Here is a 23,146-nt window from a genome sequence, read left to right as displayed (position 1 = left end):
ACATGCATCCTCCGCTGTTGCCATTTCTAATACAAAGTAGCCCTTAATTCTAACTTATACCCGTCAGTAGACTCGATATGTAAGCGCTAAAAATTACAACATGGCCGACGGGGAGAAGAGAGAGTCGAAATGGAGGCACATTAAAAAAAGACCGCCCACAAACGGCGCATTCTGAAGAGATGGTTAGAAAGCTGCTTGAAGATGGTCTTTAAAACAAAATCTATGCAACATTTTGACCAAAGAACCACCATTACATGTTATCTAAAACACAAAGAAGAAAAAAATCCTAATATGACCCCTTTAAATATTACTAACTCTAATGTTAGTGGTTCCTATTCACAGTTATGCACTTTTTAACAATGTGCCATAACGTCTTTAACTTATTGTAAAACATTTAAAAAATGTTTGGACCCTAAACTTTAAAGGTCTACTGAAACCCACTACTACCGAGCACGCAGTCTGATAGTTTATATATCAATGATGAAATCTTAACATTGCAACACATGCCAATACGTCCAGGTTAGATTAGTAAAGTGCAATTTTAAGTTTCCCGCTAAATATCCTGCTGAAAACGTCTCGGTATGATGACGTTTGCGCGTGACGTCACAGATTGTAGCGGACATTTTGCGACAGCATTGTGGCCAGCTATTAAGTCGTCTGTTTTCATCGCAAAATTCCACAGTATTCTGGACATCTGCGTTGGTGAATCTTTTGCAATTTGTTTAATGAACAATGGAGATAGCAAAGAAGAAAGCTGTAGGTGGGAAGCGGTGTATTAGCGGCCGGCTGCAGCAACACAAACACGTAGCGGCTACGTCATAGCCAGTGTTTCATTGTTTACATTCCCGAACGATGACAGTCAAGCTTTACCATTGGCCTGTGGAGAACTGGGACAACATAAACTCTTACCAGGAGGACTTTGAGTTGGATACGCATGCTTGTGGAGATGGGACAACAGAGACTCTTATCAGGAGGACTTTGAGTTGGACACGCGCTACCGTGAGTACGCAGCTGCGGCTTCCAAACATTTGATCGCTTGCCCGTACGTGCGTGCCGCTATGTGCATGTCACGTACGTAACTTTGGGGAAATCTATGTGCTGTATGAACTTTGGGGAGGTGAACGGTACTTTGGGCTGTGGGATTGAGTGTGTTGTGCGGGTGTTTGATTTGTATTGGCGGGTTATATGGACGAGAGGGGGGAGGTGTTTGTTATGTGGGATTAATTTGTGGCATATTAAATATAAGCCTGGTTGTGTTGTGGCTAATAGAGTATATATATGTTTTTTTTGATTGATTGAGACTTTTATTAGTAGGTTGCACAGTGAATCAATCAATCAATCAATGTTTATTTATATAGCCCTAAATCACAAGTGTCTCAAAGGGCTGTACAAGCCACAACGACATCCTCGGTACAGAGCCCACATACGGGCAAGGAAAAACTCACCCCAGTGGGACGTCGGTGAATGACTATGAGAAACCTTGGAGAGGACCGCATATGTGGGTAACCCCCCCCCCTCTAGGGGAGACCGAAAGCAACGGATGTCGAGTGGGTCTGACATAACATTGTGAAAGTCCAGTCCACAGTGGATCCAACACATCAGCGGGAGTCCAGTCCACAGCGGGGCCAACAGGAAACCATCCCGAGCGGAGACGGGTCAGCAGCGCAGAGATGTCCCCAACCGATGCACAGGCTAGTGGTCCACCCGGGGTCCCGGCTCTGGACAGCCAGCACTTCATCCATGGCCACCGGACCTATGCAACTCCCCCTCGCAAGGGACAGGGGAGAAGAGGAGAGAAGAAAAGAAACGGCAGATCAACTGGTCTAAAAAAGGGGGGGTCTATTTAAAGGCTAGATTATACAAATGAGTTTTAAGATGGGACTTAAATGCTTCTACTGAGGTAGCATCTCTAACTGTTACCGGGAGGGCATTCCAGAGTACTGGAGCCCGAATAGAAAACGCTCTATAGCCCGCAGACTTTTTTTTGGCTCTGGGAATCACTAATAAGCCGGAGTTCTTTGAACGCAGATTTCTTGTCGGGACATATGGTACAATACAATCGGCGAGATAGGCTGGAGCTAAACCGTGTAATATTTTATACGTAAGTAGTAAAACCTTAAAGTCGCATCTTAAGTGTACAGGAAGCCAGTGCAAGTGAGCCAGTATAGGCGTAATATGATCAAACTTTCTTGTTTTTGTCAAAAGCCTTGCAGCCGCATTTTGTACCAACTGTAATCTTTTAATGCTAGACATAGGGAGGCCCGAAAATAATACGTTACAGTAATCGAGACGAGACGTAACGAACGCATGAATAATGATCTCAGCGTCGCTAGTGGACAAGATGGAACGAATTTTAGCGATATTACGGAGATGAAAGAAGGCCGTTTTAGTAACACTCTTAATGTGTGACTCAAACGAGAGAGTTGGGTCGAAGATAATACCCAGATTCTTTACCGAGTCTCCTTGTTTAATTGTTTGGTTGTCAAATGTTAAGGTGGTATTATTAAATAGATGTTGGTGTCTAGCAGGACCGATAATCAGCATTTCCGTTTTCTTAGCGTTGAGTTGCAAAAAGTTAGCGGACATCCATTGTTTAATTTCATTAAGACACGCCTCCAGCTGACTACAGTCCGGCGTGTTGGTCAGCTTTAGGGGCATGTAGAGTTGAGTGTCATCAGCATAACAGTGAAAGCTAACACCGTACTTGCGTATGATGTCACCCAGCGGCAGCATGTAAATACTAAAGAGTGCAGGGCCAAGAACCGAACCCTGGGGAACTCCGCACGTTACCTTGACATAGTCCGAGGTCACATTGTTATGGGAGACGCACTGCATCCTGTCAGTAAGATAAGAGTTAAACCAAGACAAGGCTAAGTCTGACATACCAATACGTGTTTTGATACGCTCTAATAAAATATTATGATCGACGGTATCGAAAGCGGCGCTAAGATCAAGAAGCAGCAACATAGATGACGCATCAGAATCCATCGTTAGCAATAGATCATTAGTCATTTTTGCGAGTGTGAAGTACATATTCCGTACAATTGACCACTAAATGGTAACACCCGAATAAGTTTTTCAACTTGTTTAAGTCGGGGTCCACTTAAATTGATTCATGATACAGATATATACTATCATATATACTATCATCATAATACAGTCATCACACAAGATAATCACAATGAATTATTCACATTATTTACAATCAGGGGTGTGGAGGGGGGGGTTAGGATATGGACATAGAGAGAGAGAGAGAGAGAGAGAGAGAGAGAGAGAGAGAGAGAGAGAGAGATCAGAAGGCATAAGAAAAAGTATCTGCATTTGATTGTTTACATTTGATTGTTAGCAATCCGGGGAGGGTGTTAGTTTAGGGTTGTAGCTGCCTGGAGGTGAACTTTTATTGCGGTTTTGAAGGAGGATAGAGATGCCCTTTCTTTTATACCTGTTGGGAGCGCATTCCACATTGATGTGGCATAGAAAGAGAATGAGTTAAGACCTTTGTTAGTTCGGAATTTGGGTTTAACGTGGTTAGTGGAGCTCCCCCTGGTGTTGTGGTTATGGCGGTCATTTACGTTAAGGAAGTAGTTTGACATGTACTTCGGTATCAGGGAGGTGTAGCGGATTTTATAGACTGGGCTCAGTGCTAGTTGTTTAACTCTGTCCTCCACCTTGAGCCAGCCCACTTTAGAGAAGTGGGTAGGAGTGAGGTGGGATCTGGGGTGGAGGTCTAGCAGTAACCTGACTAGCTTGTTCTGAGATGTTTGGAGTTTAGATTTGAGGGTTTTGGAGGTGCTAGGGTACCAGGAGGTGCATGCATAATCGAAAAAGGGTTGAACGAGAGTTCCCGCCAGAATCCTCAAGGTGCTTTTGTTGACCAGAGAGGAGATTCTGTAGAGAAATCTTGTTCGTTGGTTAACCTTTTTGATTACCTTGGTTGCCATTTTATCACAGGAAAGGTTAGCCTCTAGAATGGAACCTAGGTAGGTGACCTCATCTTTCCTGGTGATAACAATGTCACCCACTTTTATGGTGAAGTCATTGACTTTCTTGAGGTTGATGTGGGACCCAAACAGGATGGATTCTGTTTTACCCAAGTGTATGGATAGCTTGTTGTCAGCGAGCCAGGTGCAAGTTCTACAGAGCTCAGCACTGAGGATTTTCTCCACCTGTGACTTGTCCTTGCCGGATACCAGCAAGGCAGAGTCATCCGCAAACAAAAACAATTCACAGTCCCATGCCGATGACATTTCGTTTATGTATATTAGGAACAGCAAAGGTCCCAATATACTGCCTTGGGGGACTCCACAGCTCACCGAGAGGGGGGGGGGGACACGGTGCCGTTCACCTCTACCACCTGCTCCCTCCCCTCCAAGTAAGATTGCATCCAGCTCCATGAGTTTTTGTTAAATCTGATTGCTCTAAACATATCCAACAGTATAGCGTGGTTAACGGTGTCAAAGGCCTTCTGAAGGTCCAGCATGACCATGCCGCAGTATTTGCCCGCGTCCACCTCATATTTGATGTGGTCGGTCAGATAGAGAAGGCATGTGTCAGTGGAGTGGTTAGTTCTGAAGCTGGATTGGAATTTGTACATGAGTTTATTAGTGGCAAGGTAACTATCGACCTGTTCATAAACAATTTTTTCCATTACTTTCGAAATGGAACTGAGAATAGAAACAGGTCGGTAGTTGCCAGGTTCCAATTTGCTTCCTTTTTTAAAGAGGGGAGTTACTCTTGCAATCTTAAAATCTTTTGGTACTTGGCCTTGTGTAATTGATAGGTTTATTATGCGCTTGATGATCGGGGCAATGATGGAGGCAGAGTCCCTGAGGAATCTGGAGGGAATATTATCAAGGCCGGTGGCCTTGTTAGGGTGGAGCGCGCTCAATTTTTTAAACACCTCATCAGCTGTGACCATTTCTAATTTGAAATCATCGTTGGATACTCCTAGCTTTCTGTAGAAGGCTTTAATGTGTTCTACACCAAAGCGACCAGAGTGGTGGGACAGCTTGTTGACAAGGGTTGCGGCTATGCTGGTGAAAAAGATGTTAAGTCTCCTAGCTACCTCCATTTTGTCTGTAATGAGGGAGTCACCCTCCTTGATGCTGATGTTGGTGAGTCTTGTTTTAAGTTTCTGGCTGCAACCAGGAAGCTGATTGTTGAGAATTTTCCAGAGCTCACGTGGCTTATGTGTGTTTTCCTCTATTTTGTCGTTAATGTAATTTTTTTTAAGGATTTAGTCAGGTTGGTTGACTTATTTCTTAATTTATTGCATTGCTTTTTGAGAGTTGAAAGGAGTAATTTGAGGTTGATATTATTGGGTTGTTTATCTACTTCTGTTTTACATTTTTGGTATTCAGAGTATTTCCTGTCTCTGTCTTTTATGGCAGCTAATAGGTCCGGATTCATCCATGGTTCCGAGCGGGCTTTGATCCTGACTGTTTTCACGGGAGCCATGTCATTTAGTATCTTTAGGAACGCCGTTTTGAAGCGATCCCAAGCAACATCGACCAGGTTGCTCGCGAGCACAGGGCACCAGTCCCACTCATCTAATTTTAAATTGAAATTGTCATTGGAGTATTTTTTGAGGGATCTGGATTGGGCTGTTATGTGGCCATTGGCTTTAGGTTTAGCTATTTTGCGGGTGCAGAAGGTTAGATAGTGGTCGCTAAGACCACAGATCATGACCCCACTATTTTTTATTTTAGGCCGGTCTGAAGTGAGAATGAGATCTATGGTTGATTGGGTCGAATCACACACCCTTGTAGGTAGCGCTATTAGCTGGGAAAGACGGTGCAGATTACAAAACTTGCTGAAGGATCTGAAGACAGGCGCATCTTTGCGTTGAATATCTGTGTTCAGATCCCCAGTTATAATTTTCTCCACGTTGTCTGTCCCCGCCAAGCATTCTTCCAAAACCCCATAGAAATCACTCTGATTAGGGGGTCTATAAACAGTCCCTATTAGTTCCCGGCATAGCGTTTTTAAATTTGATTTCCGCCCACACAGATTCCAGGTCATTGTGGTTAAGATCAGTGCGAGTTATGTATTTAATATCTTGGTGAATATACATACAAACGCCCCCACCGTGTTTATTCCTGTCCTTTCTGATAACCGAAAAGTTTTCTATTTCTATCTCTGAGTCAGAAATACTTTGATCAAATTTGGTTTCAGAGAAACACAAGATTTTTACCTTCGTGTTGAGGAACATTTCTCTGATTTGGTCGAGTTTGGCTCCAGAGAGGCTGTTCACATTAAGGTGGATGATGTGTAGTCCACTGGAACCAAAAAGGGCATCAGAGTCCGCTGTGTTGTGGTACTGACCAGAAAAGTTGTTGGTTATTATTGCTGTTGAAGTTGAAGAACAGAAGGAAGAGAAAGGAGAGAGAGAGAGAGGCATATTGTTCTTCCTCCAGGTGAAGGGGGAGGGAGGGGGAGGGGCGAAGTTGGAGAGGGGGAGAGGGGGATGCCAGGTAGGGTTGTTGGGGGTGGATTTTCTTTTGGCGGGCTTTTTTGAAGACAAAGAGAACAACGAAAATGTTTTTGTAAAGGCGCCTCTAAATTAAAGTTAAGATTAAAGATTAAAGTTTTTATGCATATTTGAAATAAAAATATATTAAAAAAAAATAAAAAATAAAAAGTACCAATGATTGTCACACACACACTAGATGTGGTGAAATTTGTCCTCTGCATTTGACCCATCCCCTTGGGGAGCAGTGGGCAGCAGCGGCGCCGCGCCCGGGAATCATTTTGCTGATTTAACCCCCAACTCCAACCCTTTGATGCTGAGTGCCAAGCAGGGAGGTTATGGGTCCCATTTTTATAGTCTTTGGTATGACTCGGCTGGGATTTGAACTCCAACCTACCGATCTCAGGGCGGACACTCTAACCACTAGGCCACTGAGATTAGAGATAAATCCAGTGTATGCCGCGTCCTCGACCGTCATGGACCGGGGAGAGGCCGCGTGGACCCCCGCCATCTCGTGCAGTTCCCCGCCATCACCGATGGCTGGGTCGCCGTTCACCGCCGCTGAGTCGTTGCCTTCTCTGATGACTGGGTCGTCCTCCAACGCCGCCGCCGAGCCTCCGACCGTGTCGATGAATGGGGCGAAGTCCTCCGCCGAGCCGCCGACCGCTGGAGCACAGGTGAGCTTGAGCTGAGATGAGCCGGTAGCCGAGTTAGCTTCGATGGCGACGCTAGCAGTAGCCTTGCTAGTCTTCGCCAGTCGGGACAACATTAACCGTGTTGTTACAGGTCCAGGGTTGAGTTCAGTGTCTCCTGATAGTAGAAGTAATAGTAGTATTATTGACTTTCTGTCTATCCTTCCAGTCAGGGGCATGTTCACTTTGCCTCGATGTGCAGTCAAGCACGATGCTAACACGTTAGCTCCAAAACCAAGGTGCTTCGCTGATGTATTGTCGTGGAGATAAAAGTCACTATGGATGTCCATTTCGCGTTCTTGACTCTCATTTTCAAGAGGGTGAAGTATCCGAGGAGGTTTAAAATATAAATCCGTGATCCACAGTACAAAAAGGAGGAAGTGTGGGATAATCCGAGCAGTTGTTTGAATTCCCGATCGGGAGCGAAAGAGGGTGCGACCGCTCATCTCGGCGTCCTACGTCCTCACATGTCCTCCTCTTGTGTTTATTTACTGCTTTAGTCATTCCCAGCTGAATATCAGGTCCCACCCGCCTCTCACAGCATCTTCCCTATCTGAATCGCTTCCACTGCCCTCTAGTCCTTCACTCTCCCTTTCCTCATCCACAAATCTTTCATCCTTGCTCAAATTAATGGGGAAATCGTCGCTTTCTCGGTCCGAATCGCTCTCGCTGCTTGTGGCCATGATTGTAAACAATGTGCAGATGTGAGGAGCTCCACAACCTGTGACGTCACGCTACTTCCGGTACAGGCAAGGCTTTTTTAACAGCGACCAAAAGTTGCGAACTTTATCGTCGATGTTCTCTACTAAATCCTTTCAGCAAAAATATGGCAATATCGCGAAATGATCAAGTATGACACACAGAATGGATCTGCTATCCCCGTTTAAATAAAAACATTTCATTTCAGTAGCCCTTTAAGGCCCTGTTTACACTGCACACTAAATCAAGATTTTTTTTGTTGCCCTCAAGTGGCACTAATCTGATATTTGTGGCCAGTTTGTTATTTAGAGAATCCCTGTTTTAAAGGGGTCATATTATCATTTGTTCCTACTGTTACATTCTTTGTTCTTGTCTTACTTCTCTGTCTTCCTGCGCCTGTGTTCTCATTTGTCTTTTTTCTCTCCTCGGTAGCCATCACTTGGACTGGAGGTGGAGCTAATGGACGCACCTGAGGCTCCATTGCTTGCCACCCTTTATCAGCTGCAGGTGAACTGCTGTTATACCTTAAAGAAAACAGAAGGCAACAAGAATGTTACTGTTATGCAGTGTTTTTCTAATGAGGTGATGGTACATAAAATGCAGTGTGAGTGGGGGCCAGCAGGGGACAGGAGTCAGTCCCTTGTCAAAACATGAGGTCATTCATCTTTGCTGGCAGGATGAGGACATGTTTTTAACAGAAAAATAATACATCTGCTGCTTACCCAATGCAACCTAATTTGCCTTATTCGTCTTTTACTTCCTAAATCAGGCGTGTCCAGACTTTTTCCATCACAAACGACCAAAAGTGGAAGAATACAGGGTGCCATTTTAATTTCAACTTTTTCTTCCTTAATTACACAAAAGTCAGTCCAAAGCAGTTACAGGCATTTAAAAAGGTTGAACAGCATTAAAAAAAATATGGCACGTTAACCGGCGTTAACCAGAAAAATACTGAATTCTTTTTGACATAACAGTCATCTCTTCCTACATAAATATCGCATCTTTATGAAATTGGGGATCTTTTTAAATAAAACTTTGGAGCAGGGGAGGGGGGAGGGATCAAGCATATTCTACCTGCTTCAGGCCTAAATTAAGTGTTAAATGAAGTTGTATTTATGTATTACATTGCAGTATTTGTCTTATTATTTTTTATTACTGTATTATATTGTGGTGATCGGTAAACATATTCACCAAGCGGGACTTCTGTTTCCGGGTTAAGAGTGAAGACTGCAAGACTCATTGTGTTGAATTGAAAGGCAACAGCGCCTCCTTGCACACCCGCTATTAGAAAGATGTTCTCTATTTTTTCAAACTGGAGAAAATTAGGCTGACATTGAACAGTTGTTCTGTGAAGTTTCAGGAAGTATGGGGAAAGACTGATCTCAAATGTAACCCTGTTTGAAAAGTAATTGAAAGGTAGATAATTGATGAGCCCTTTGTCTGCTTTTGTGTATTACTGCACCATGTTGGGGACATTCAGGATTGCAATTGTCTGTGGCTTCATGTCAATATTTGCCTGTATTTATTTGACTGATGGATGTTTTTGTTTCCCCCCTAATTTGTATTTTTTGTGGGTTACTTGTTTGGGTGGGAAAAAGAACATCTGACGTGTTTAAAATGTGCCTTTCTGGACTGTATATGTAAAAAATCCAATAAACACATTTTTAAAACGAAAAAGAAAAAAATTAACACTGCTAAGAACAAGCGGCTAATCTTGGCGTCAGTGTATTTTCATCGTGACAACCTCGAATTTACCAAATTTTAGCAGAATAACTTTTTGATGGACTTCATCTTCAACTCCTGCCTCATCGATAACACCTCTCCACATTGGTAAGCAATGACAACTGATGATGGCAGGATGTAGCAATGGACATTGGGCACAGCACTACAGGCTAATAGACTGCTATCAGCTATCAACAAGTCCGGACCAGGTAGTTATGAACTCTTTTGATTCAAAACATACTTCATCTTCGACATAAATAACACATCTTTGAGGAATTGGAATGACAACGCAGGATGTTTTTGTTTTTTCATTGTCTTTTACTTTGTAGCTGGTTCGGTGGCTACGGATGAAGTGATAGCTGTCCAAAGTTGGGACCAGGGGTGGACCGCTCGCCTGTGCATCGGTTGGGGACATCTCTGCGCTGCTGACCAGTCTCCGCTCGGGATGGTCTCCTGCTGGCCCCACTATGGACTGGACTCTCACTATTATGTTAGATCCACTATGGACTGGACTCTCACAATATTATGCTAGAGCCACTCGACGTCCACTGCACCGGGCACCCTGGGGGGGGGGGGCTCTGCGGTCCTCTCCAAGGTTTCTCATTGTCCCATTGGGTTGAGTTTTACCTTGCCCTGATGTGGGATCTGAACAGAGGATGTCGTTGTGGCTTGTGCCGCCCTTTGAGACACTTGTGATTTAGGGCTATATAAATAAACATTGATTGATTGATAGCTGTATGTAGAAATAGCACCTATAAAGTGGCAGCTGGTTGCGTCAGCTCTGTTCTCCTTGAATGTCTTTTTATGCCCTATGTTGTCTTTAATGTTTCCCTGTGGTTTCTTATCCCTAGATGGTGCCGCAGATGGCTGGCTAGGTACTGTGCTCTCTCAACGTTGCATTTTTCTTTATTTCTTGCATTGAACAAAGAGCACAGTCTACCAAGTCAAATTCCTTGTGTGTTAAACATACTTGGCCAATAAATCTGGTTCTGATATGGTTGTTATTTCATATTTAGAGGGCTCTAATTACACTAAAACACATTTTTAAAAAGGTCATAAACAATACTATGAAAATATTCGATAGTCATACTGTACTTTCCTGAATTTCTGTGTCGTGTCCCGACCCAATTAACCGCGATAAACGAAGGGCGACTAATTCAGCTTTTTCTTAAATTTTTGCTCTATAGTAGTTTTCTTGCCTTGGGGCATTCACATGTTGTTGCACATATGTTGTTGTAAACAGTTTATAATTTAGTTATATTTTTTCACCAACCGTTTTTTATCCTTCTATAACTTCCACATTTTGCACCTGAATCATCCCATTCCAACTTCAAAATGTTCAGCCCATTCACGACACACAGGTGTCCCTTTAATTTTTCAAAATTTACCAGAATTCAAGGTTTTCCGGGACTTTTTTCAAACATAATTCCAACATCTCTTAACAGACTCAAACCATTCCACCATCCACACATTCCACTCGGCATGAGACATTCAAACCAACAATTCCAGCTTTAAAAAATTCCTAGCTTTCACAAAATCAATTTTCCTTGTGGATCATTAAAGTTTGTCTAAGTCAAAAATCCCCACTTTTAAGTACCACTTCTCCCAAATGTTCTACCAAATTCAACCGTCAGAACCTTCCTCATAATCAGGACATAAAGACTAAGTTGGTTTTTTTTTCCAAACAGAAAAATTCCTGGTTTTCTGTAAACCCTATTCTGTGTTAAAAATTACTACTTCCACAGTTCTCAACCGATTCAAAAAATTCTAACAACAACCTATTAAGCTCATTCTTAGTAGGTGTTTTAATTTGAATAAAAATTTTGTTTTTTTCCGATATTCCCAAATTTCCAGGAAATTCCCACTGAAATTTAACTTGTTTCCCCCCAAGTTCAACAATTCCCACATTTCTCAACCGATTCTAACGGTTCCAAAGTCATAATGCTCTTTGTTAATTAGTCAACTGCTAGCATGCTAATTTTCTAGTTAATTTAACACTTTTTAGCGAATTTCACAGACTTAGGCATATAACCTTGGTACGTAACAAATGCTAACTGTTAGCATGCTAACTTATTGGTTAAGGACTATATAGCCATATGCTTCAGATTCATATAACTTGGCACTTGACACATGCTATTACCATGTCAACGTGCTTACATTAGCATTAATTTTGTAGCCGTACACCTCAGAGTCATAACTTGGTTCTTAGTCTATTCTAACTGTTAGTATGCTAATGTAGCAGGTATATAAGGTATATTGTATGCATTCCACCAAAATTCCCTAACGTTTTGTTATTGTATTGTTTTATGTATTGTCACTTTTATGTTGTAATATTTCCAGCCAATAGTTTGTTTTGGGAGCATTTGTCATTTTATTTTGAAGTCCTAACTTCCTCCGGTAGTGACGTTGTGTAGCTTCGTCCTCACTTGCTGTTAAAACATGCTGTGAGGTGGTGAATATTTTTCTCTGCTCCCGTGTTTTAAGATAATATAACAAGTGTAAACTGAAACAAGGATATAATGTAATCTTTTGCTGCTAAACGTACTTGACACACGCTAACATTAGCATGCTAATTGTTTATGCAATTTTGCTAATTTTATGTTTTGACTTAATAACCATGGATTTTGTTACTTGGCGCCATCATGGAAATATGGGTAACTGTTGTCATGTTAGCATGCTAACATTAACATGGGGTTCAATCCCCACCTTCTACCATCCTAGTCACGTCCGTTGTGTCCTTGGGCAAGACACTTCACCCTTGCTCCTGATGGCTGCTGGTTAGCGCCTTGCATGGCAGCTCCCGCCATCAGTCTGTGAATGTGTGTGTGAATGGGTGAATGTGGAAATACTGTTAAAGCCCTCCACAGCACAGAGTCAGCGCTTCTAAAAGTTTTTAACGCTATCCTTCTGTCAACTGATTCTGGTAAATATGTTGTCCTGGTGCTTTTAGATCTGTCTGCTGCTCTCGACACCGTCGACCACGCCACCTTAATCACTCGTCTTGAGAACTGTGTGGGCATTAAGGGCGCCGCCCTCAACTGGTTCCGGTCGTACTTAACAGACAGGAGTTTTTGTGTAAAAATAGACAGTTTTATGTCTTCCACAGCTCCTTTACCACATGGGGTTCCCCAGGGCTCAATCCTTGCCCCAATCTTATTTGCGCTTTACCTTCTCCCCCTTGGTTCTATTTTTAGGAAGTACGATATTGCATTTCATTTTTATGCCGATGATTGCCAGATTTATTTTCCCATGGCACAAAATAACACGGTTCAACGTCTTATTGACTGCCTGCACGACATCAAAGCCTGGCTTTCAGCTAACTTCCTGAGCCTAAATGAAGACAAAACAGAAGTTATGTTGTTCGGTCCAAGTCGCTCCCCCTCCCCCAACGTTGACCTCGGCACTCTGACCCCATATCTCAGCGACTGTGTCACAAACCTGGGGGTAAAGTTCGACTCAGATTTTAAATTCGAAAAACAAATCAGCAGCGTCGTACAAAAAAGCTTTTATCAATTACGCCAAATAGCGAAAGTGAAACCGCTTCTATCAGGACATGATCTCGAGAAATTAATCCACGCCTTTATCTGGACTCGTTTAGACTACTGCAATGCCCTGTAAGTAGGCATTAGCCAGGCCTCCCTCGCCCGCCTGCAGCTCGTGCAGAACTCTGCTACTCGTCTGCTAACACAGACCCGCAGACGTGAGCACATCACCCCTATATTAGCGTCCCTTCACTGGCTCCCTGTGCGTTACAGAATCAATTTTAAACTCCTTTTATTTGTTTTTAAATGTCTAAACAACCTCGCGCCAACATATCTCTCCGACCTCCTTCAGCCTTACTGCCCCACCCGATCCCTAAGATCAGCCGATCAGCAGCTACTGACGGTCCCGGACACAAGGCTGAAGCTTAGAGGTGACAGAGCTTTCGCTGCTGCTGCTCCCAAGCTCTGGAATGACCTACCTCTGAGTGTTAGACAAGCCTCCTCTCTTCCTGTTTTTAAATCTCTCTTAAAAACATACTTTTATTCCATGGCTTTTAACACTGAGTGATATCCATCCTGCAATGGCACCCCATAATACACCTGCTGTGAACCTGTTTTTATGTTTTTATATTTTATTTATTTATTTTTTTATCGTGTTCTGTTTGTGTTGTGTTGTGTTTGCTCGGTTCTCGTATTATTTTTAACCTGCCCATTGTACAGCACTTTGGCTACCCCTGTGGTAAATTTTAAATGTGCTTTATAAATAAAGTTGATTTGATTTGATTTGAAAGCGCTTTGAGTACCTTGAAGGTAGAAAAGCGCTATACAAGTATAACCCATTTATCATTTATATTATGCTAATGTTTTGTGGTAACTTTTGCTAATCATGCATGTTTTAACCTGGTAATTATAGACTGTTAATTGGTGCCATCTTAGAAGTATGCTAACTGTTCCCCTGTTTGCATGCTAACACTTCATGCTAGCATTTTGGGCAAGAGATGGTTCAGTTACAGTATACAACATTTCAGTACAGCTTCCGATCTTCAATATTCAAACCATTTCCCATTCAAATCATTTCTACAATCATACTACATTCCACTGGCATTTCAATCCAGCGCCAGCTCTTTAACATTCAAACAATTTCCACATCCATTTTACATTCCATCAGCTTTTCAGTTAGGCTTCAGAATTGCAGCTAACACACGTAACTTTTGCAGAAATTGCTTCATCTAGTTGTACTATTGTATTTAAATATGCGGCAGACCAATAAAATGGTCCCCACCCCTCACTTTGGACACATCTACTCTAAACCTTTTTTGTTTGTTTTTTCTTTGTCGATTGTATTTGTAGATATAAAACCAGCTGCGGGCTGAAAATGGCTCAGGGGCCACATTTTGTACAACCCTGTCCTTTGAGAGGAATCTTTCCTTTCCTCTTTTGTTTGTAAACAAGTCCTACTTCCAATGCGTGTGTGTTAGAGGAAGACTTCACATATGTGAAAAACAGCCAGTGAGACTGTAAAATGGAATGTTACACACATGCAAGTTGCTCCGCCTTCTCCAGAGACGACCTCCGCCTCTTTCTCCTCTCTGCTGTGAAGCTCTCAAGCCATTGGAGGGAATGTTTCTGCTGCTTGCACGGGCAAAAGCAACACAGAGAGGACAAAGATCTTCCCTTCGCTGAGGATAGTGGGAAGAGTCGCTGCAGGGCCGATAAGAAAATGCATTTTGCACCAAAACTTGCGTGACAGTGATGATCGCCAGAGCCATCAGCGAAAAAACACACTTATTTCCTTTTTTTCATTTGAGCCTGTGATCATCAGTAAAGAAAATGCAGATTGTGTTGTGTGTCGCCGTGCTGCTTTACCTGAAGGAGTCTGAAGGCGCAGAGCCCAGGTCAAGGTGTCCCACGAGGTGTGACGTGAGTACATGCCCAAGTCCCAGCTGCCCCGGCGGCTACGTGCCCGACCGTTGCAACTGCTGCCTGGTGTGCGCCCTGGTGGAGGGCGAGCCGTGCGGCCGCAAAGACGATCTTCCCTGCGGGGACGGGCTGGAGTGCAAACACCCGACTGGCAAGCTCCTGCTCAAGGGCATCTGCCAGTGCAAGCTGAGCCAAGAGGTGTGTGGCAGCGACGGCAAGACGTACGGAAACGCGTGCCAGCTGAAGGCTACCAGCAGGAGGGCGCTGCAGCAGGGACTCCCTGGAATCAGCCAAGCACAAAGAGGAGCCTGTCAGACCAGCACAGGTATTATTTATACATTATGACGACTTGCTTTTCACATTGTTCTCCTCTTTTGTTAAATGAAACAAAATGTAATTTCTGATTTATTTGAAGGCTTTTCCCCTCTTAACAGCTGTTTCCACATTCTTGTGGCGGTACTGTGGCAGAAATGTAAGTGTGGACTTATAACCACTTTAAAAAAACAGAACTTTGATTCGAGCCAAATAATTAAAGCCTAAAAGCCCCAATAAACTAACAGATTGTTAAAGTGAATTTGGAACACTTAACACTTATTTTGGTGTTAAACACAATTCTAGGTCACCATGTGTCATATGATGTCATCTCAAATGCAGACGGCAGATGTTTCATACAAAACATGTGGAAGCAGTCAGGGAGTTACATAAAGAAATATAAAGTCCAGTAGATACCGCCTATTTGTGCACATTTGTATGATAACTAAATAAAAAGTGGCTTGATGGCACTCTCTGCAGGTGGGGAAAGAAGGTGTTGTCTCACAAGTAACTTCACTCAATATTTTCCAGCAGGGAGATGACAAGACATGTTATAACTGCACAGTTTAGAAGTAAAATTCAGTACTTTGTACTGTCCGGTGTTGGGGAAAATTACTTAAAAGTAATTACTTATTTTCCTCAAAAAGTAATGTTTGTGTTGAAAAACCTTCAAATATCTGCCATGTGCCGTTGAGCGATGGGAGTGCAATAACTTAATACCTGTGACTTTGAGTGTGTGCCTTTAAAAGGTGGAGCCTGTGGAATGACATGTGGTGTCTGTCGTGTTACTTAGGTTATCGGTCTGTGTGTAGTGACTGGTGTCCATGTTTCAGACAGCAGCCACTGTTAAATGTTTGCTACATACAGTTGCCAATAGTTAACGCAAAAGTAAATCTTCAGTTGTGTCTCTCCTTAACCACAAGCCGGGCATTAAAATAATGCCTTTTAAATGTAAGTTACAGTAATGGTGTTGTAAGGTTCAAAATATTAGATGGGTTATAACCCGTTAATTACCTGTTATTTGAATAAAAAGTAACAATGTTAGTAACGCAAATTCCAAACACTAGTACCGTCTGTAATTATTTCTTAATGTGTAAAACTGAATTTAAAAAAGTGTAATGTGGGGCCATTTTGGTATTTTTTCCTTTCAAATCAAGTACAATATTTTTTTTAAAGGAAAAAACAGCCTACACGTCAAGTTTTTCACATTACAATACAGCCGTTTGCACTTTTATTGCACTTGTTTTTTTATTTTGTTTTAGTAATAGTATTTGTAGAATCTGCCATGGGTATTTAAAAAATTAGGTGTGGACCACACTTTGAACACCCCTAGTTTAGAGTATGAAAAATAGCGTACTTTTTTTTCCACCATTTGAATCCTAAAATTTGTAAGATGCCTGCAAATGAAACACTGAGCTTACTCTACAAAACAGAACCTTAAGATGAACATCACTTTATTATGTGTTGACAACTTTAAGCTACATTATTACCTAATGCGACATGATGCCACATGTGACATTTTACCACTGCTGCACTTTGAGTAGCATAACTAGCTTTTTGAAGGCATTATGTCAACTTACACAATTTTTTTGACACTACTATGACAATATGCTGCATGGTCAAATCTATGAGAATGAGACCTTGCCAAGATGCACCCTGAAAGTAATGATGGCGGTAAGGGTCATTATGGGCACGACAGGCCTTCAAATTTGAGCTCACCAAACCCAGACACAGATGTAACGCTCCAGTGACACTGTGTGTGTGTGTGTGTGTGTGTGTGTGTGTGTGTGTGTGTGTGTGTGTGTGTGTGTGTGTGTGTGTGTGTGTGTGTGTGTGTGTGTGTGTGTGTGTGTGTGTGTGTGTGTGAGAGAGCCACACCGGCCAGACAAAATAGAGGGTTTTATGATTAAAGGCAAATGTAAGGAGAGTCAACCACAACTTGAGACTGTAAGGACTTCCTGTTTCCTCAGATACTATCAACTGTGAATCTGTGTGTGTGTGTGTGTGTGTGTGTGTGTGTGTGTGTGTGTGTGTGTGTGTGTGTGTGTGTGTGTGTGTGTGTGTGTGTGTGTGTGTGTATATATATCTCGTTGAAGGACTGTAAAGACCCCAGTGGGGATTGTGCTGATGTCTGTCGCAGTCAAGCACAAATATGTTTCATTTATCATCATGACATGAGCTTTCCTTTCTAAAGCCTTGCAGTAAGCAGTGATTGTTCACATATTTTGTGGCCAGTATAGGTCCGACACATACTGTCAGTCCTCGATACAAGTTCAACTTCATCGCTGACGTCGTTGAGAAGATTGCGCCGGCTGTGGTTCACATAGAACTTTTCCTCAGGTATATTCAGTGTGCGTGTGTGTGTGTTTTTTGCATGTGCTTATGTTTGTGCTCTCACCCGAGGCATCCTCTCTTTGGTCGGACTGTCCCTCTGTCAAGCGGATCGGGCTTTGTGATGTCAGAACATGGCCTGATCGTCACCAACGCTCACGTGGTCTCTAGCACGACACCAGTGTCGGGTCAGCAGCACCTCAAGGTACCGTACACTAAGTCACATTTGAGCGCTAGAAAACACAAACAGTACAATGTGTTTCAAATCTTGAAGGTCCAGATGCACAATGGTGACATGTATGAAGCCAACATCAGAGACATCGACAAAAAGTCAGACATCGCCACCATTAAGATCAACCCTCAGGTGAGTGTAATCTGGCCCAATGAAGACATGCACTTTGCACAGAGCCAGCAGGGAGGAGAACTAAAGAGTCATTAGGGAAGACCCAAAGACTGGGGTCAAAAAAGGACCACCCACCCGTGACCTTGTGGGGACCCCTGCAGAAACATTCCTGCGTGAGTCTCGGGACTTTCCATCGCAGTTCAAACAGTCCACCCGATATTTAATTACAAAGATCTTTGTGCTCTGCCTTCAACTTGTAGCGACTCAGTTGGGGTGACTCACAGATTCAATTTGAATCTTTGGATTAGCTTTGTTTTGGCGTCAATGAAGGATTACTGGGACATATGAAAGAGTGTGTGGCTATTTCCAGCATGAATCACCACATCATTAGTGTGACAAAGCCAAACCAAAAGGCTCCACCTTAGAAATATATATCTTTTTAACTTTGGGCTGATTATCACACATCATATCTGTCTGATATCCACACGTACTCCCTTTAACACCAATTCCTCCACCCTTATGTGTCTTTCGAATGAGTAAACTCCACTCCTTTTCCTGTACGGACACATGAATCATAATATTAGTACGGACACATAAATCCTAATATTAGTAACAATTGTAGGTATTCAGAGATGCTTATACTCCCTATCATATTATTGTTAGGCGTAGAAGCAGTATTAGGATAACCCAAAATGCGGGTTATAAGGAATACAAAAACCAAAATCAACCTGCTTCACTATGTACAAATACTTTTTTACAACAAAAGCAGAAATACTATCTATTTTACATTTAAAAGTTAAAATCCTGCACAAACCAAAATCAACCTGCTTCACGATGTACAAATACTTTTTTACAACAAAAGCAGAAATACTATCTAAAAAAAAAAAGATAAAAAAATACATTTAAAACATTTGTATGTAGGCACGAAACTAAAAACATTTAACATATGATGGATACATGATGTAAGAGATTGAGTAAAGAACTTAATGTATTAACATGATCGAGTTTGAGGAACAGTACAAACATGTTTGTTTGCATGGTATAAGAAGGAAAAATGAAACATTATCTTAATCTATAATGTATTTATATTTAAATATTATTATATATTATAATCCATTTCATATTAATTTGTTCCTAAAATGTTTGTCAGTTTTACTCTGTTCTAATAGTCTTCATTATTATCGATCCATTTTCTATACCGTTAGTCCTCAGAGTCACTGGTTAACTGGAGCCTATCCCAGCTAAATTTGGGCAAGCGAGGCGGGATACACTCAGGACCTGTTGCAAGCCAATCGCAGTCAAACTATTTCATTTTTCATTATAGTGTTTAGCATATATTCTGTACTTTCTTATTACTGCACAATGTTTCTGGCTACTACTCACTTGACTACTACACTTCCTTTTACTGTTAGAAAATTGCTAACTTGGAACATGTTAAACAAAGGAAGTGAACAAACTATTAGTAATTGCTGGGATGCAGAGATGGGCTTGGATTACATACTCCTTTTCAGACATGTTTAATTGTGAAACATTTGTTAGGTACAGTATGTTGCAAATAAACCATTACTATTACCATACATATGAAGAAACCCTAAAGGGCCCCTCTAACAACATTGGTAATTTTGGACATAAAAATTATGTCTACAGGAAAAAAGACCTCCAAAATAGACGCAGCAGTGTTTTTAGGCTTGTTTTTCTAAAACGTTTCAACACATTTTGGAACGCCACAAAATCAGCCTGCCCACGTCACCTATAGAAGAGTGGAGACAATTTCATATTGCTTAGAATGTATTTTGGTAGCATTTTCATTCTGAGTCATGTTATTTTCGCACAGAATTTGAAGGAGTCAGATATGAGCGAATCAAATATGGCAGGCAGACGGTTGTTGCAGGTTGCAGCAATACAAATGATAAATGGGTTATACTTGTATAGCGCTTTTCTACCTTCAAGGTACTCGAAGCGCTTTGACACTATTTCCACATTCACCCATTCAAACACACATTCACACACTGATGGCGGGAGCTGCCATGCAAGGCGCTAACCAATACAATACAACTAAAAAAGGGATCAGCATGCATACATTTCCGAATTATGGGAATATAAGGAAGTATGTACCTCTCCAGTCAAACTGACTTGCGCAAAATGGCACAGATTAAGCGAGAGTAGTGTAAGGAGAATTATAATGATTCTGACTTTGAAGGAGTTTAGATAAAAAACATTTCAAAAACTCAAGCCAAATGTGATCAAAAATGAGAGAAGAAGACGGTAAGCCGCTAGAATTCTATCTTGCTTCCTCTTCTACTGATGTTTTCTTCGAGATGCTTGAGGAAATGCTGAAAGACCATGAGAAAACAAGCTATGGTGTCTATTGAAGGGCAGGGAAGTGGTGATATTCATGTTTTTACTCATAATGTTGACCATATCAGTTTTGAGGTAATATTGGACCATGGTGACAAAAACGTGCAATTAAGTGATCAAAATAATAGTTTTAAATGTGTTAATCCAAACTGTGTATGCAGGAAAATGGGATCCAGTTCTGTAGTTGACGTCACGCCAAGAGGGTGCGATGGCCTGGGGGTGTTTCAAGTACTGTACGTCATTTAACCATTACTCAAACTAATTGGTATTATGGGAAATGAGTGCCAGATTAATTTTTAGGATAAAAAAATACACTAGACTTGTTATTGAAATCTCGGTCATCTGGACACTATTAGTCCTTTAAGTTTCAAAATCATTAGGAAAGTACAATGTCTTGTAATTACAATGTATTTGATTTGCACTGTATTAGCAAAAAAGGTCCCCTGCAAACTGTGAAGGGAGTATTGTTTAAAGACTGACTACAAAGTAGTTTGACCCTCTCTCAACACTTCAGGACTAATTGTGCATACACTTCCAATTTTCCACCAGAAAAAGCTGCCAGTTCTGCTGCTGGGTCACAGTGCAGACCTGAGACCAGGTGAGTTCGTAGTGGCCATCGGCAGCCCCTTTGCCCTCCAGAACACCGTCACTACAGGCATCGTAAGCACCGCTCAAAGGGACGGCAAGGAGTTGGGCCTCAGGGACTCGGACATGGACTACATCCAGACAGACGCTATTATCAACGTGAGGCTAGTAATTGCTTTGCATTGATGATCCAAAGGGAATAGGGTTAATGCACTGTCTTCTTTCACAGTATGGAAATTCAGGAGGGCCTCTTGTCAATTTGGTAAGTTTTTGTTTTAATTGTTGTGATTACTCTACGGTGGCTGACAGGGGCAAATGTGCAGCAATGCCCAAACACAGAAATTATATAAAACCAAAAGAACGGATAACTGGCTAACTTCCGTTTTGTTCTGAGTACCGGTACTTGCAGCATTTCTCTAACGTTGTTGTTTTGGGGTTTGTGTGGGATTTTGGCATTTGGGGAATTTAGTTTGGCTTTTGATCCTTAATGTTGACGGCGTGGCTCAGGTGGGAGAGCGGCCATGCCAGCAACTTGAGGGTTCCAGGTTCAATCCCAGCTTCCGTCATTTGTGTCCTTGGGCAAGACACTTCACTCTTGCTCCTGATGGGTCGTGGTTAGAGCCTTGCATGGCAGCTCCCGCCATCAGTGTGTGAATGTGTGTGTGAATGGGTGAATGTGGAAATAGTGTTAAAGCGCTTTGATTACCTATGAAGCAGAAAAGTACTATACAAGTATAATCCATTGACCATTTATCCTGCAGCATTTATGTGATTGCAGAATTATTTAGGTCTTTGTATGTTTTTGGTTTTGGATTATTTCTGTGTTTGAAACGTTTGGACGTTGCTGCGTGTTCGCGCCTGTCAGTCACAGTACTACTCAGCCAATAAATATGTGAGGCTGACCTGTGCCGTCTTCTTCACTCAAGGATGGCGAGGTGATCGGCATCAACACCCTCAAGGTGGCCGCGGGCATCTCTTTTGCCATTCCTTCAGACAGGATCACTCTCTTCTTGAACGACTCCCTGGACAAGCACAGCAAAGGTGGGTCTGTCAGTCAAAATTTAAGTACATTTGTCGCAAATGCAACCAATTGTGTCTTTTTCAGACGTCAGGTCTATAAAGAAGCGTTTTATTGGAATCCGGATGCTGACCATCACAACAGCGTGAGTCCTTAAGCCCTGCCTGATTAGTTTTCAATCCTCTTCAATGTGTTCCATTTTCTGCAGGCTAATTGAAGAACTAAAACAGCAGAATCCAGACTTCCCAGATGTTAGCAGCGGAATCTATGTCCACAAGGTAGTCCCCCATTCACCGGCGCAGAAGTAAGTCCCCAGAATTTCTCTCAGTTTCCAAAATAAAAGCTCAAATGACAGCAATTTGGTCTTTCCAGAGGCGGTATCAAAGACGGTGACATCATCGTCAAGCTGAACGGCCGGCCGCTAATGACCACAGCCAAACTGCAAGAGGCGCTGCAGGAGGAGACGGCACTGCTGCTGGAGGTCAGGAGGGACAACGATGACCTGCTCTTCAACATTGAACCAGACCTCATCATGCAATAAAAGGCGCTTAGTGGGACTTGACGAGACCAACACAGAAGACAAAATTTAGGCTTGCCAGCTCAGCACTTCCAAAAGTGCAAAATACATGATTGCATCATTTTCACTGTCCTAAAAATGCGTTTGCGACATCTCATGTTGGACATTAAATTGGGTGTAAGGAAGGAATAATTGGTTATTTTTGCTGAAGAGGGTCAGTGACTTGCAAGTTGCACTATAGACAGACATTGATAGAAATGCCACAAACGTGGTCAAATGTTGGAAAAAAACCACAAAAGTGAAGTAAATATTCATCTATGAAAGTTGTCATTCATCCAGGTCATTGTATTCTCAGGGTAATCCATCGATCGTAACTGGACGTAAATATCGTAACATTATTTTCCCAAGCATTGCACACAACTTAAACCAATAACGCTAGCCTCGACGCTAATGAGAGGTGTCTTGGCTGGTCCACCAATATTATGGATACCTTAAGTGAGCCATGGTCACATGGCAAAGTGTTTACGTAGCTTTAAAATTATTTTGAATGTTGAGGTTGTTGTTTTTTGGTTATTGTTGCTTTAACATTCTTGTAAACGCGTTTGAATGTGGGTCACAGGTAACACACAGAAGGTCGACCATATTGCTGGTCATAAAAATTCTAAGTTGCCATGTTGGAATGTAAACGGGGGGAGGGA

General features: G+C 42.2%; 2 protein-coding genes across 2 annotated transcripts in view; one reads left to right on the top strand and one right to left on the bottom strand.

Moving 5' to 3' along the window:
* Nucleotides 1-5,658: 5,658 nt before the first annotated feature.
* Nucleotides 5,659-23,146, bottom strand: part of LOC133662081 (peroxisomal acyl-coenzyme A oxidase 3-like) — a 41,928-nt gene continuing 24,440 nt past the window's right edge. Inside the window, exons 21-26 of the transcript XR_009828059.1 lie at nucleotides 21,817-21,935; nucleotides 17,695-17,860; nucleotides 14,931-15,264; nucleotides 14,603-14,765; nucleotides 8,239-8,384; nucleotides 5,659-6,319 (exon numbers count right to left, since the gene is read on the bottom strand). The gene's annotated coding sequence lies outside the window, so the exon portion shown is untranslated. The remainder of the gene's footprint in view (nucleotides 6,320-8,238; nucleotides 8,385-14,602; nucleotides 14,766-14,930; nucleotides 15,265-17,694; nucleotides 17,861-21,816; nucleotides 21,936-23,146) is intronic.
* LOC133662082 (serine protease HTRA3-like) lies at nucleotides 14,737-23,053 on the top strand. Its single transcript, XM_062065753.1, has 10 exons — nucleotides 14,737-15,309; nucleotides 17,537-17,636; nucleotides 17,700-17,832; nucleotides 17,902-17,991; nucleotides 20,878-21,072; nucleotides 21,143-21,175; nucleotides 21,840-21,954; nucleotides 22,019-22,076; nucleotides 22,140-22,235; nucleotides 22,304-23,053. The coding sequence occupies exons 1-10, from the start codon at nucleotides 14,895-14,897 to the stop codon at nucleotides 22,470-22,472; spliced, it is 1,404 nt and encodes a 467-aa protein (XP_061921737.1). The 5' UTR covers nucleotides 14,737-14,894; the 3' UTR covers nucleotides 22,473-23,053.

Source organism: Entelurus aequoreus, linkage group LG12 (genome assembly GCF_033978785.1).
Source record: "Entelurus aequoreus isolate RoL-2023_Sb linkage group LG12, RoL_Eaeq_v1.1, whole genome shotgun sequence".
Taxonomy (NCBI): Eukaryota; Metazoa; Chordata; class Actinopteri; order Syngnathiformes; family Syngnathidae; genus Entelurus; species Entelurus aequoreus.
This window is presented reverse-complemented; position numbering and strand designations above follow the sequence as displayed.

What these genes read in the sequence shown, in the direction of transcription:
- LOC133662082 (XM_062065753.1), top strand. Translation starts at nt 14,895, where the DNA reads ATGCAGATTGTGTTGTGTGTCGCCGTGCTGCTTTACCTGAAGGAGTCT. An exon ending in CCATTAAGATCAACCCTCAG is followed by an intron (nt 17,992 to 20,877) that starts GTGAGTGTAATC and finishes ATTTTCCACCAG; the next exon opens with AAAAAGCTGCCAGTTCTGCT. An exon ending in AGACAGACGCTATTATCAAC is followed by an intron (nt 21,073 to 21,142) that starts GTGAGGCTAGTA and finishes CTTCTTTCACAG; the next exon opens with TATGGAAATTCAGGAGGGCC.